Here is a 15,855-nt window from a genome sequence, read left to right on the forward strand (position 1 = left end):
CAGGGACCAATCAGAGGCAGCTCTCAGCTATTGAATGACATTGAATAACATTCATGGATTTTAAATCCCCGGCTGCTGAATACTACACTGAGCAGTTCAGGAGAACTGCTAGCCAGACGCGGCTGAACTCCGACTGCTGGGAAACGGTGAATATACATTTTTTTTTTTTACTTTTACACATTTTAGGATGATTTTCAGGGAAGGGCTAATATTTTTAAGCCCTTCCCGAAAATTCATGCCGCGCTCGCCGGCAGCCCATTGCTTTCAATGGAGCCGGCTGTATTGCCGGCTCCATTGAATTCAATGAGCGAACATCGTCCTCCTCTTCCACAGCTGTGCCACAGCTGTGGCAGAGGATAGCGGGCAGTTTCACTGAAAACGCTGCTAGGTGCAGCTTTTTCAGTAAATAGTCGGCCCCGGTCACGTGATTTGCGGATGCGCATCCGTTTTGCGATCCGCAAATCGCAGGGAAAAACGCCCGTGTGACCGAGGCCTAATACATTTATACTGCTCAGAGAATGCAGTGAAAAATAAAAATAAAAACATGCCAGAATTACAAATTTTGTTAATCTTGCCACTAGAAAAAAATGGAATAAAAAGCGATCAAAATTTTACATGTTCCAAAAAATTAGATAAATGAAGACTGGAGTTCATCCCGCAAAAAACACGGCCTTCTAGAGCGCCAGCAATGGAAAAATAAAATTAATACGGCTCTTGGAATGTGGCGACACAAAAGCAAACCTTTAAAAAAAAATAAAAAAAAGCTTAAAATGTACAAAAATAGCAAAACATAAAAACTGTATAAAACTCGGTATCGCTAGAATCGTGCTGACTCAGAGAATAATGATATTACATTATTTATTCTGCATGTTGAACGCCGTAAAAATGAAATCCAAAAAACAAAATGGCAGAATTTCTTTTTTTTCCCCCCAATCTCCCTACAAATGTTTTTACAAAAGTACAACTTGTCCCGCAAAAAACAAGCCCTCATATGGCCTGGTCAATGGAATAATGAGAAAGTTATTGCTCTTGGAACACAACTGCAAAATTAGTTGAAATTCAATGATTAGACCATTTAAAAAACCTGCCCTGGTGGATACGACAGGGTGGTAGGAAACCCGCCACTCAAGGGGTTAATCCAGGAACAGGACCTTTTCCATATTTTGGAATAGATTGAGTTGGTAATTGAATTGTGGGTCTGTTGCAAGGTAGAAATTACTTTATTTGAGAAACCTTCCCTTTTTAAAAATTATCTAGTTCTTAATGTTTTAGGAGAGAGAGAGAGAGAAGCAACTGTGCTTTTATCAAAAGCTGACCACTAGTATAACTCTTTCTTGAGATTCCTCAATTTTCTTTAATAGTAAGGGGATTAACCGAGATGGTGAAAATACATAAGCTATCTAGGGAGCTGGGATATACCCATTTGAAGAGGATAAGAAGATGAAGTGGACGGAATCGAAAGAAGCAAATCGGAGAAGCAAAAACCAAAATGAACCACAGTATGCTTCGGTTTTGTCCTTATTGCATGATCGTTTGCATTTGGAGCCTGACAGCATATGTAGGAAACCATTGAATTTCCCCAACAACTTACATGAGCACCAAAAACCATATCAGGGCTCTGATGGACAGTAAGATATATACATCCTGTTTGGTGCTGCACCTCTAATTTGGGCTGCAGGTGTGTCACTGCTGTACCTATGTAAAGCATTTCAATGCACAATGTAATAAAATCTTATCTTCAAAATAGCAGTACCAATGATGAGGACATAGACCTAGGACTAGAGTGCTTACCAAGGCACTGTTGGAATTGATCAGACCCATAGACCAGTTCAATTTGGACTAACGCACCCCTATTTGAGGAGGTGCTAGTTAGATAGGAGCAGGAAGGGAGGCCACTGAACCTCTGGTACTACAGGCCTTCCATGTAGTCCTTGGTGATAAAGGCAGGCACGCTGCATTTTTTGCCTGTGAAGAGACAGGAAGACACCTGCGGGTGGGTGTGGGAGGGGGCTTTTTAACCTCTCTGCATTTCCTGCCCCTTCAGATGTTCAGGAGACAACATCCTGTGTTCTCTATCTTGGGGGAGAACTTGAAAAGGTTTTCGCTGCAAGGGAACTTTAGTGTGATTGAAGGATTTGAATTTGTTCTAGGCTTAGGCTGCATTCAGCTAGCACTATTCTGATTTAGTGTATGTATTTCTAAGACCATGTTAACACCTATCCTGATTTCTGTTTGCAGTCAAAACCCCATTGCATTGGTAGTTCCATCTTTAGACATGTATACACAATGATTTTGCCAAGTAAAGGTACAGTTCTATGTAGTGGAAACTTGGTTTTCCTTAGAAAAAAAGAAGAGAATAGAAATATTCTAATCAGAATGATGCACCACTTTATTGTTAGATCAGAAACACTGTTTCAATCATCAGAATATTATAGGTTCTTCATAAGAGGTCAGTGTATTTAACAAGACTTCCAACAATTAATTTAAGATTTGAAGCTGAAACTCCAGTTGAGACATGACAATTAAGCCCTTTTTAAGCATAACCATTTTACAATGGAGCTAAATTCCAAACACTTAGACTGCACTGTGTTCCTAGTTGGCAAACTGGAGTTCTTCAGTATTCTTCATCCTCTTCCTCTCCACCATCTCCAGAATCTGTTCCCACTTCTTCATAGTCCTTTTCCAGAGCAGCCATATCCTCTCTTGCTTCAGAGAATTCCCCTTCCTCCATGCCCTCTCCTACATACCAGTGTACAAAAGCCCTCTTTGAATACATGAGGTCAAATTTATGGTCCAGTCTAGCCCAGGCCTCTGCAATTGCAGTCGTGTTACTCAGCATACAGACGGCACGTTGAACTTTGGCCAAGTCCCCTCCCGGGACTGCAGTGGGAGGCTGGTAGTTAATTCCCACTTTAAAGCCAGTAGGACACCAGTCAACAAACTGGATTGACCTCCTGGTTTTAATGGCAGCTATTGCAGCATTTACATCTTTGGGCACCACATCTCCTCTGTATAATAGACAGCAAGCCATGTATTTACCACGTCTGGGGTCACATTTAACCATCTGATTTGAATATTCAAAGCAAGCATTAGTAATCTCTGGCACTGACAGTTGTTCGTGGTAAGCCTTCTCTGCCGATATTATGGGGGAGTAGGTTACTAGCGGGAAGTGTATTCTAGGATAGGGCACCAAGTTGGTCTGGAACTCTGTTAAGTCAACATTTAATGCACCATCAAACCTTAAGGAGGCTGTAATAGAGGACACTATTTGGGCAATTAATCTGTTAAGGTTAGTATAAGAAGGACGCTCAATGTCCAGATTGCGGTTGCATATATCATAAATTGCCTCATTGTCTACCATGAAGGCACAATCTGAGTGCTCCAGTGTGGTGTGGGTGGTCAGGATAGAGTTGTAAGGCTCCACCACTGCAGTAGAGATCCTGGGGGCAGGATAAACTGAGAACTCAAGCTTTGATTTCTTTCCGTAGTCAACAGACAGACGTTCCATCAGCAGAGATGTAAAACCAGAGCCTGTGCCACCTCCAAAACTGTGAAATACCAGAAATCCTTGAAGGCCACTGCACTGGTCAGACTGCAGGAGAAAGCCAAGAGTTATGCTTCAGTTAATATAGATTAAACACCTTTAAAGAAAAAAAAAAAAAAAAAAAAAAAAAAAAAAAAAAAAAGAGTTGCACCAACAGAGCAACACAGCAATTAGCCAATTGCCATGGGCAATCAGTTCATTGCTGGGTTGTAGGAGCAGTCCGCTTATTAATAACCATTCTATAATAACAGGATAGCACAAGGTCTGTCAGAATGGGAGTGGCTCGTAGTGACAAGTTCTCCATTCTGCAGTAGAGATTGCATCCTGACCAAGTGATCTTTCTGTATGCCGGTCATGTGCCCCATCAGGGGTTGTGCTCTTAGAACCACCCTTTTAGGGTTCACTCACAGGTGTATTGTCACTGTATATCATGCAGTTCACAGTAAATACACATGTAACATGTGGATTTTAGACACCCATAGCCTATACTGGGCATATTATGCACCAAAATAGGACAGGTTTTCTTTTCACATGTGTAATACATGCGAGTGTCCCAATGTAAGTCAAAGAGCTTTTAGTTCTGCTTAGTATCCAGTGACAATATGCCCTTGTGAGTGAGCTCTAAAGGGAATCCATCAGCTGGAACATGCTGTCCAAACTGCAGGCATCATGTTATAAAGCTGGAGAAGCGGAGCAGATCTATAGTTTATGGGGAAAGATTTAACCTGTATTTTCTCATTTATACCTGTGCTCATTTGGAGCTGAGTGGTCCAGTGGGTGTCCTCATCAGTGATTGACAGCCATCTGTGTATGACTGGACATATAGCGGTAGCTGTCAGTCTCTGATAGGATTGCCCATTGGAGCACTTGGCTCCAAACAAGCAAAAACTTAAATTAGTCAAATTAAATCTTTCCCAACAAAACTACATTATAATATATATCTCAGTATGCTCAGCTCCTTTTGCTGTAGAACATGCTACAGGAAACATTTGTTATAAGCGATTGCTGATTAATAAAGGGGGTGGGGGAATCTACAGGATATTAAGTTCAAGGACTCCCTTATTTTCTTGCTGCATTGTAGATGGCTATTCACTAAAAGACAGGTGGGACAGCCATTACATTTAACTAGATTGTATAAAATGGAGACCTCAATCAGAACACATTAGTAATAAACGTAGTAATTCAGATAATGCTAGAGGGTTCACCACTTGCAGCTGAATTATGGCTTCTACCCATACTCCAGAAGACAGACCATGAACATTTTACTTTAAGATAGGCCAGTATACATACTGATTAAACTCAAAGTTAATGTATGTGTGCAGTTTATGATATTAGTTTAGCCGAGTTTTAGTTTCCCCCCACCCCTTTAGCCCCCAAAACATCACCCATTACCTATAAGCCAGTGGCATAGATTTGAGGGGGCATGTACAGGATTACAGACTATGGCCCCTTTACAAAAGCAGCACATCTGTCCACTGGTTGCATGCAGCATCGAAGCTCATCCCCATCAAAGTTAGTGGAGTTGAAATGTAATACTAAGCAATCCATTGCCAGGTGAGACGTTTCTGAAGAAAGCAGCCATGTTTTTCTAAGGCTGCATTCCCACGAACGTATATCAGCTCGGTTTTCACGCCAAGCCAATATACGTCGTCCTCATGCGCAGAGGGGGGGGGGGGGTGGACTGTTGGAAGAGCCAGGAGCAGGAACTGAGCTCCCGACCCCCCTGCCTCCTCTCCGCCCCTCTGCACTATTTGCAATGGGGAGAGGTGGGGCAGGGCCAAGTTATGAAAATTAGCCCCACCCCCATCCTGCCTCTCCCCATTGCAAAGAGTGCAGAGGGGCGGAGAGGAGGCAGAGGGGGTGGGAGCTCAGTTCCTGCTCCTGGCTCTTCCATCCTCCCCCCCCCCTGCACGAGGATGACGTATATCGGCTCGGCGTGAAAAGCGAGCCGATATACGTTTCTTGGAATGCACCCCAAGCCTGTACAACCCCATTAGAGAGCGATGTGGTTTATAATAACTGTAAATAATGTCATCTTGACTGCACATTGTAACTAAGCCCATGAGATGCTACTGCAGAGACCACATTCAATGGCCCGATTCTACTTGCCAGCTTTCGCACTTTCTCCAGCACCACATCTATTAACTCTTTCCCAATTGTGTAGTGCCCACGAGCATAGTTGTTAGCAGCATCTTCTCTTCCTGCAATTAGCTGCTCTGGATGGAACAAGCTCTTATATGCTCCAGTTCTAGTCTCATCTACAGAAAAAATTGCATTAAATCAATGTAGTTAATAAGAGAGTTTATAAAAAAGTGGAGGAGTTGCTCATAGCAGCCACGGACCATCTCAACTATTTTACTACTTTTGGGATAATTCCTAATTGGCCTCAAATTCCAGCATCAATAGATGTTCTAGATTAACTGTACAACTACAGGAGAATATATACAGAGAATGGTGGCCCTTTATGGTCTTGTAGACTTGTCATGTTAAATACTCTTTATAAAAAGACATTATTATAGACCCTTTATTGGCTAACCAGAAAATATATTTGCTGTCTCCCCCCCCCCCCCCCCCCAACCCATTGTTGCTGTACATTATAACTTATCTCTCAGTAGCTGAAGCAATGTTCTTCAGAGCTGCAAGGTACATGTTACCTATGACAGTTTCTTCTAAGTCAATGAACACCGCTCTTGGCACATGCTTTCCTGATCCAGTCTCACTGAAGAAAGTGCCAAAGGAAGAGTCTGATGGTTGTCTTGGCTTGTCGCCTGCTAGAACACCATCTGGTTGGATTCCGTGTTCCAAGCAATACAGCTCCCAGCAGGAGTTTCCAATCTGAACACCGGCCTGGCCTACATGGATAGATATGCATTCCCTCTGGAAATTAAATACAGGATGCCATTTGGTACAAGTCACAAGCATTGTGCAATCCGATCGTTCTATTCAAATATCTGTTAGTAGTATAGGAAGCCCTGGTGCATGCAAAATAAAGTAAATAGCTTTCTCAATGTGTATTTTGGCACTTTTTTTTTTAAATAGAAAAATAAAGAAGTTATATTACTTGTGAGACTTGAACCTACAATCTTGCTCAAATAGTAATATGCTGCTTTGAATTAAATTATACTGAAAGCCATGGCAGATCTGGAGGCCACTGTTATGCCTCCAGTAACCATGACAGCCCGTTAACATTGAACATAGCACTATAGGGTTAACGACATGGAGCAGTGGTCTTACCAAGCCCCATAGTCACAGCTGCAGGACAGCTGTCAGTGACAGTCAGCACCTGCTGCAGATGGCACAGGCTCAGCTCCTGAGTTTGTGCCATCCATATGATGCAAATACACAATTCTTCACGAACCCCTTCCCAGCCAGGATATACATATACATCCTGGGGTGGCAAGTGGTTAAAGAGATGGTGCCTAATTAGGGAATGTTGACACAAAGCCAACATGCCACAAATTTTTAATCTGAAATTGTAGCATATTATACCGGCAGCTAAGTATGTGGCTTAAATCACCCCCAAAGCTGAGCCAGCCAGATTAGTAGGCTTCACCAGACACTAAGAAGGTCCATTTCAGCGATCAAAAGTGAGTGATGGCTTTGCTTTAAAGACGACTGTTTAAACGTAACGATTATCGTTGGAAAATGGACGATAAACAATAATTGAAGACAGTTTGTTTGAAAGGCATGTGCATCAGTGAAGGTAAAAAAAAAAATTTTAAAAAAATTAAAATGTCATTTAAACCAAATGAAACGCAGACGCAGGGGGGAGAATGGAAGAGCCAGGAGCAGGAACTGAGCTCCCGCCCCCTCTCTGCCTCCTCTCCGCCCCTCTGCACTATTTGCAATGGGGAGAGGCAGGGCTAATTCTCAGAACTTAGCCCCGCCCCACCTCTCCCCATTGCAAGTAGTGCAGAGGGGCAGAGAGGAGGCAGAGAGGAGGCGGGAGCTCAGTTCCTGCTCCTGGCTCTTCCATTCCCCCGCCCCCTGCACATGAGGACAACGTATATCGGCTCGGCGTGAAAACGAGGCTGATATACGTTCGTCTGAATGCAGCCCCCAGTGGACTGAAAGACAACAGTAAATTAATTACTAACAAAAAGTGCACTATGGGCACAAAAATGACGCTCATGTGAATGAGGCCCAAGTCTCATGGGTACAGGGTGCAGTCACACATGCAGGTTTTGATCAGGTTTAGTGATGCAGCCCTAGGTGGATCTGAAAAAGAAGTTTTATGATCCACCCCTATATGTGTGAACACACCCCAATACAGAGAACGGTCAGTCAGCAGCTGAAGGACAGGGGTGCATACATACCAGAGTCCAATGATATTCATTAAGCACACATACCTACAAGTCAAAGGTTTTTAAAGACTGCTGAACAGATCAATATACTACAAGGAACAGACTGCAATCAGCATGTGTCACTATACCATTCTACCCTCAGCCAGGATAGTAGACGGGACCCAACAGGGTCTTTATGTGACAGGATGCAACTTTCTAGGGTCTTTTTAACAGATTTACATCTTAAAAAGAACTACAACCGAGCTCTTAGGCTGCACTGGGCCTTTTAGAAGCATTTCTAAATGGCAGAAAAAGCAGCATGCAACTTTCATAATCATATCGTTTAAAAATGTAGCCATTTTTTATCCAATTTTAAAACATTCAACCTCCCACCTCTCCCCAAAACTAATCAGATATAAGAAAACCCCTGCATACCATGATTGCTCTGTTCTCCACCCAGCAGCCTTCCAAACTAAACAAATTCTCAGGACAACAGACACACATCCAGCTGCTCGCTATACCCCATGGTTTATAGTCATCTAATAATGTCAGCTGATCGAACCGGGCTGCAACTTTAACCCCTTAGGGACCTTTCACACAGGACGGAATATTCTGCACCAAAATCAGCACTTTAGCAGTATGGATCTTAATGCGGAATTGTAAATATCAGAATTCGGCTGGCAATTCTGCATCAAAATCCGCATCTAGCAGTACAGATTTTGGTGCATAATTCAGGGGCGGCATATTCCTCATCGCTGTTGTAGAATATTCTGTCTGGTGTGAAAGGTCCCTTAGGGCGCATTCAGACGACCGTATATCGGCTGGGTTTTCACGCCCAGCCGATTTACGGCGTCTCTCTCTGCAGGGGGAGGAGTCTGGAAGAGTGCTCTGAGTTCCCGCCCCCTCTCTGCCTCCTCTCCACCCCCCTGCACTATTTTCAATGAGGAGAGGTGGGATGGGGGTGGAGCTAATTCAAAAAACTTAGCCACGCCCTGCTCCACCTCCTCTCATTGCAAATAGTGCAGAGGGGCGGAGAGGGGTGGAGAGGAGGCAGAGAGGGGGCGGGAGCTCAGAGTACTGCTCCCGCCTCCTCCAGCCTCCTCCCTCTGCAGAGAGAAACGCCATATATCGGCTGGGCTTGAAAACCCAGCCGATATACGGTCGTCTGAATGCACCCTTAAGGGGATGGTTTAATTTAAGGATCAAGGACGCAGCACATTTTTTGTTTTTTCATTTCTGCATTTCGTAAGCCATCACTTTTTATTGTACCATCAATATAGCTGTATAGAAGCTTGTTTTTTGCAGGCAAAGTTGTATTTTTGCGTGGAAAAAATACGTCCATCTGAATGAAGCAATTGAAATTCAATTCTTCGCATGGTCGCATTTTATGTGCAACTGAATAAGCCTTAAGAGCGATTTCAGACAAACGTGTATTTCTCCCCTTATGTGGCCGTGATAATCAAGACCATATAGCAGGACTGAAACCACTGATTTCAATGGATTTTTACTATTGGTGCATATTCTTTTGCTGCACGCAAATGAACATGCCTTGTGGGAACAAAAAGTACAGTAAAATACACCAATGCGTGCACAAAAAGGCATAGTTTTTTCCGCAAATACCCAGAGCTTAGGCATGCACAAATACGCATGTGCTCATGTGAAGAGGGCCAAAGGGCTTAAACACACAACTATGTTTGTGGAGCTTTTTTGTGGCCGTAAAAATCCTAGCCACAAAAAGGGACAAAGCAAAGCTATTGATTTCAATGCCTTCGTTCTGTGTTGTGTGATTCTCGTGAGATATTCCTACACGCGAGAAAAGATAGGACTTACCCTATCTTTCTCGCAAGTATATCTTAGGGCTTATTCAGACGACCGTATATCGGCCAGGTTTTCACGTCTGGCCGATATACCGTGTCCCTCTCTGCAGGGGAAGGAGGCTAGAAGAGCCATGAGCAGGAACTGAGTTCCCACCCCCTCTCCACCCCTCGGCACTATTTGCAATGGGAGGGGCAGAGCTAAGTTCCAGGACTTATCCTCGCCCCTGCTCTGCCCCTCCCATTGCAAATAGTGCCGAGGGTCGAAGAAGGGGTGGGAGCTCAGTGCACTGCTCCCAGCTCTTCCAGCCTCCTCCCCCCGCAGAGAGGGACACTGTATATAGGCTGGACGTAACAACCCGACCGATATATGGTCGTCTGAATAAGCCCCCATACGTACAAAAAAGATAGGTCCTGCTTAGTTTTTTATCTTTTTTTTTCCGTTTGAATAGTTAAAAAAAAAAAACTTTCCACTGGTTCAAATATGCTCAATTGCGGTGAGCGTGTTTGTGCACCCGTCTGTTTAAGCCCTAAAATTCACATTCTTTTAAGCACTTATAGGAAAAAGTCAGGAGGGGGTGTGACAGATTTAGGGCACATCACATGAAAAATTTAATAGTTGCTCCCAAGATACTTGGGCGCAACTCACATTGGACAGCTCTTGGACATCCTGTCTGTGTGCTGTCCAATGTACTAACATTGGCATGTGCTATTCTTGTCTGAAAATCGCACAAGAATTGTACATGTTGTGTTTTTTTTTTAACTCAGACTATTTGTCCAAATAAAAAAAAAAGTATGCATGCACCCAAATGGGTCAGATTTTGGACCAATTTTTCTGTCCAAAAAATGCCTGTGTGCATGTTCCCTCGGTGCACATACACACAGATGTGTTTTCCATCTGAGTGCTGTTCGTTGCAAGTTGCGCCCAAGAATCTTGGGAACAGGTTTTTAATACCCAATGTACCCTAATGTGTAATTTACGCCAGAAACCGTCAAAACTTATACGAGGGGCTGCTGATAAGTCTTTGGCTTTACCCAGAAAGAAACGAGATAAGTAGATGAAACTTTACATTTATTCCACATGCTCTCCACTGATGTCAACACACTTTTTACATCGGTATTCCAAGTGCTGTCAGCCTTGCAAAAAGAAGGATTTTTGTTGTGCCTCAAACCAGTCATCCGTAGTAGCCATGGCATCAGAAATGGTGTGAAATTTGGTACCCTGAGGTGTTTCTTCACGTTTGGAAACAGATGATAGTCGGAGGGAGCTAGATCTGGTGAATAAGGTGGGTGGTCAATCAGCTGGAAGCCTAACTCCACCAGTTTTGCCGTGGTGGCTTGTGCAGTGTGAGCAGAGTCGTTGTCTTGCACGAACAAGATTCCTTTGGACAGCTTGCTGCACCTTTTGTCCTTCAGAGCTGCCTTCAATTGGTCCAAAATTTCAATGTAATACCTTGAATTGATAGTGGAACCATTTTGAAGGTAGTCCACTAGCAGCACGCCCTCCTTATCCCAGAACACAGACGCCATCAACTTAGTGGCTGATTTTTGCACCCTGAACTTTTTTGGGTGAGGAGAACCACTGTGCCTCCACTCTTTTGACTACTCCTTGGTTTCAGGGTCATACAAATAAATCCAGGTCTCATCCATAGTGACCAGTCAATCCAGGAAATTCTTATCAGTCCGGAAACACTAACAAATGGACCGTGAAGTTTTCACTCGCATGCTTTTCTGATCTGTTGTCAAACATTTGGGGACTCACTTTGCAAATAGCTTCTTCATGTTCAAATGTTTATGGATAATGACACAGACACGTTCACGAGAAATCCCCATGATGTCTGCTATTCCTTTAGCTGAAATTAGCTGATTCTCCAGTATGAGGTTGTGCACAGAATTGACGATCTTTGGAACAACAACATCTCTCGGTTGTCCAGGACATTCCTCATCATTGGAGCTGAAGTTGCCCGTTTTAAATTTGGCAACCCAGTTGTTAACTGTAGAATATGAAGGGCATTGATCCCCCAATATCTGCGACATATCACCATGAGTATCCTTCGCGGATTTTCCTTGCAGAAACAAGATTTTTATCACTCCTCTGCTCCCATTTACTGTGAATATCGCCTTAGACTCCGCCATTTTGTTTTCCCGCGTGCCTAGATCACTGTTGCCATAAGCTACAAACACAAAATTTTGAAAACATATATAAGACACATAAGGCTTTCATGTGATCTAACATTCGTTACCATAGAAACAAAAAAAAAAAGAACACAAAGCCAAAGACCTATCAGCACCCCCTCGTACAAGAAATCTACTCCAGCTAGTAGCTAGCATAGATTTCTTTTTAGACGCATGAACAGCCCAGAGATGCATCTAATGTTCAAAGGAGTCTACGCTGGCATGAATTATATTAATGAACCATTGGCACCAGAAATAAGAGCCATTTGTGCCATGCACAACATCTTTTAAAACTGGAGTGAAGGGTGGCCATGGCTTGCTGCTTAATCAGGACTTAGAGACATTTATAAATTGTGACATTTTAAAAGTCACAAAATTTTTGAGCAATCTCACCCCAGTAGATTGATGGTGTAAAAGATGGAGAAACATCTCTAGATATATTTAAAGAGATGTCCAAAAAACGGACAGAAAAAAAAGGCAATGTGCATTTACCCTTAGGCTAACTGTACACGGGCGAGCGTGATATTTTTTCCCCAGATGTTTTTGAAATATGCAGCATGATCTATTTTTGCTCCGTATTTGCATTCATTGGTATTATTTTCTGTACAGCTGTGTATTTGTCCTGTAGAAAATAAAATCAATGACAACAAATATGGAGGTAAATGCCGATCAAGCAGTGATGAAATACTCATGACACATGGTGCAATGTCATCTGTATTATGGAGCTGTGACAATACGCTTGTCTGAAACTGGCATTACTGTACAGTATATCCTGACCATTCACACATAACCATTTTGACTGAATTTATTCTTAGGCTCTGTTTGCATTACATTTTTGTTTCCATCAGAGTTATGTGGAGAAGATTTTCAAACATGCACAGGCTCCCGCAAGCTCAGGATTTTTAATAGGGTAAACCAACTTCTTCTGGGCCAGAACTTTTTGCAGTACCCTGGGAATCAGCAAGATTGTAGGCAAAGCATAGGCTAACCCCTGACCCCAGTTTTATGTTCGCGCATCAACAGCTGAGGGTCCCTTGGGTCGAGGGTAAAAAACCTCTTCATTTTGTGGTGCTTTCTGGAGGCGAATAGATTTATTTGTGGTATTCCCCATTGGAAGGACCCTAAGGGCGTTCTGGGAGATGGACCATTTTCCTGGGTCCAATGGCTGGGGGCTGAGGAAATCTGCCTTTTTATTTAGAGCTCCCTTCAAGTGGGTCACCGAGACAGACAGGGGATGGTGCTCTGCCCATTGGAAAATTTTTTGTGCAATGCTTTGTAGGGAAGGGTGTCTTGTTCCTCCCTGTCGAATGCTGGCCACTGCTGTGACATTGTCTGAGAGTATCTTTAGATGTTGCTCTTTGGATATGTCTCTGGATCTCTGCAGGGCTTCCCAGACAGTTCGATGATTGACTGCTGATTTTCTGGGACCAGATCTCTTGAAGATATAGTTCCCCTATTCAGGTCCCCAGCCCTGGGCACTGGAATCTGTCATGATTTGCACTACTGGGTCTTGTATCTATAGTGTAATTACTTTGACAGGGCTACTGTGGACAGCCACCAACGTAGGGTTGTTTTCACTGCATTCTCTATTATCATTTTCCTGTCTAGGGTGGATTGTTTTCTGTCCTAGACCAAGAGAATTGTTTCCTGAAGTAGCCTTGTGTGGGACTGGGCCCAGGCTACTGCTGAGATACCAGAGGTTAATTTCCATGGGAGGGAAATAGCCGATGGAACAGACCCTCTGCCTCAGGTACCCCCTGATTTGAAATTGTAGGTCCTCCACCTTGTTTGTAGAGAGGAAGGAGTGCTGTTCAACCAATAATAGCACAATTCCTAGAAAGGATGTTTTCTCCCAACTGGTCACCCAGACTATGCGTGGCAAAAGCTGGATGGTTCTTTTTAGGTGAGTTCTCTTGTTTCGGCTACCACTAAAATATCCTCCTTAGATTGGCTGTCAGCTCCACCATGTCCTTTGTGAAGACATGGGAGGGGGGGGGGTGAGGATATACCGAATAGTAAATACATTCCCCCCATGGAACATTGAGAATAAGCAGACATCTTAAAAGATTCCATGTAAGCGACGCGTTTCAGCTTGGATAAAGGCTATTTTTACCTTAATTCTTCCCCTACCTACCTTTGGGTAGCTCCAGCAGCCTGTTTTGCCCTTGCCTCTATACCCCTCTGTTTGTTGATCCGAGGCACGAAAAAAGGGCCCTTTCCTTTGCGATCTGTTTCTTTTTTCTTTTGGAGGCTCTCTGCTTTTCGATCCATTGTATCTTTTAGCTGTGTGGAGTCTTCAAAAAGTAAAGACATCCGCTTGGCTACTTTTGCCACTAGTACGTCTACCTTGAGCATAGCTTCCTGGTCAGCTTAATCTTCCTCTGAGAAGGGGTAGCGCCTTTTAATACCTTTGGAGGAAAAAAACAAAAAAGAGCATGCTTCCAGTTTGCTCCACTCATTTTTTTATATTAGTTTCTGGATGTTGCAGTGATCCAGAAAACTATGCCTGTTTCTCTCACCCAGACTTTCATCTTCGTACGGTTCTGGGTTTCCTGGGCTCTTCCATATTGAGGGTAGCCCTGACTGCTTTAATTAGTTTACTTATATTCTCTGGATTGAAGTGAACTTTTTTATAATTCTCATCATCATCTGAGGACCCATTTAAGTTAACATCCTTGATTTCTGAAAATGTCATGCTTTTTTTTTTTTTCTTTTAAGGACTAAACACCCAATCTACTTGGCATCTTTGCCTGTGTCTGAACCGAGCATGTAGACGGTAGAGGGTCCTGGGACACTAGGGCTGAACAAACTTCATCTCTAACCAATGCCTTAATATCTTCTATAAAGCCTCCAGACTCCTCTTTAATAATCTGGGCTATGCATAATGGCTTAGGATACCATTGGTAATTTTTTCGCACGAGCCACGCATTTTTTCGTTTTGGGCTGCAGAAGGTTAAGGAGTTGATGACTATGGAGGAGTGGGTGGCGGAGGAGAGGGATGGTTAGGAGAAGTTTATACGCATTTGGAGTCCCTGGATACATTTCCAGAGATCCCCAGGCTGTCGGATATTTATTGGAAACTTGCAGGCAGTTGTTTAGGATTGGTACATTGTCAATTGAGAAAGGAGAACTCTGCATAGCTGTGGACTAATATCTCCCACTTTATCTACCCTTATATTAAGTATCCCTCCTATCCCACTAATGTGTGTTAGGTGTGTGGATGGGTTTCCCCTCCCCCCTCTCCTTATTAGGATATTTTAATTTGGGTAGTCTTACTAGGAGCTAGTGGGTTTAGAAAAGTACAATTCTTGATTCATTCAGTGGAGGTTGAAACAGATTCAGCAGTCTAATGAGGAATCCATCACCTCTTGTATCTAATTATTGGCAGCGTTCTGACATAACAAGTGATATGTTAAATGCTAGATATTGGAAACATAATTTGTGAGGAAAATTGTCTATTGCTGGTTTTGTTAAAACAAAATTTTCAATAAAAATTTATTAAGCATAAGTGTATTGACACAAATACACTTGTTTGTATGAGGCACCCAACACCAGGAGGTACGGGACGGTTCAGGGATGGACGACACTGGAGTGTTCATCCTGTTAGCATTGCTATCACATGGCCAGGATCCTGTACTGAGACTAGAATCTAAATAGATCTGCATCTTGTCTTCACTCGGATTCTTTTTGAATTTTACTGCCAACTACCCTCCGGTAACATGAGCCTATAGGCCTCACCTCCAGCATCAGCTGCACATAACAGCTCTTCAGAGCACTGCGCATGCTCATACAGCAGGACCCACGAGCCCATGGAGCAGGAGCAGACAAGAAGATGCCACGCAGCCCTAACCTATACAGGACTGAGGAGGAATTTGGCCTGGATGACTGCCCCTGCAGCAACCCAGAAGACAATCTGCAGGAAAAGAGACCAGTGCCTGCTGCCTCTGATCCAGTAAGTATACCTTGATTGATCGCATTATGACGTAATGCTATGGCATTCCATCATACTGCAGGAGCAATCAAAGCATTGCAGGTTCTC

General features: G+C 43.3%; 2 protein-coding genes across 2 annotated transcripts in view; one reads left to right on the top strand and one right to left on the bottom strand.

The window, feature by feature from the left end:
* Positions 1-15,855, top strand: part of LOC136612052 (tubulin alpha chain-like) — a 55,942-nt gene that overhangs the window by 16,391 nt on the left and 23,696 nt on the right. The window lies entirely within an intron of this gene.
* Positions 2,438-8,283, bottom strand: LOC136610706 (tubulin alpha-1B chain-like). The gene is made up of 4 exons (XM_066589916.1): positions 8,263-8,283; positions 6,199-6,421; positions 5,654-5,802; positions 2,438-3,592 (listed from the first exon to the last, which is right to left on the bottom strand). The coding sequence occupies exons 1-4, from the start codon at positions 8,263-8,265 to the stop codon at positions 2,615-2,617; spliced, it is 1,353 nt and encodes a 450-aa protein (XP_066446013.1). The 5' UTR covers positions 8,266-8,283; the 3' UTR covers positions 2,438-2,614.

Source organism: Eleutherodactylus coqui, chromosome 2 (genome assembly GCF_035609145.1).
Source record: "Eleutherodactylus coqui strain aEleCoq1 chromosome 2, aEleCoq1.hap1, whole genome shotgun sequence".
Taxonomy (NCBI): Eukaryota; Metazoa; Chordata; class Amphibia; order Anura; family Eleutherodactylidae; genus Eleutherodactylus; species Eleutherodactylus coqui.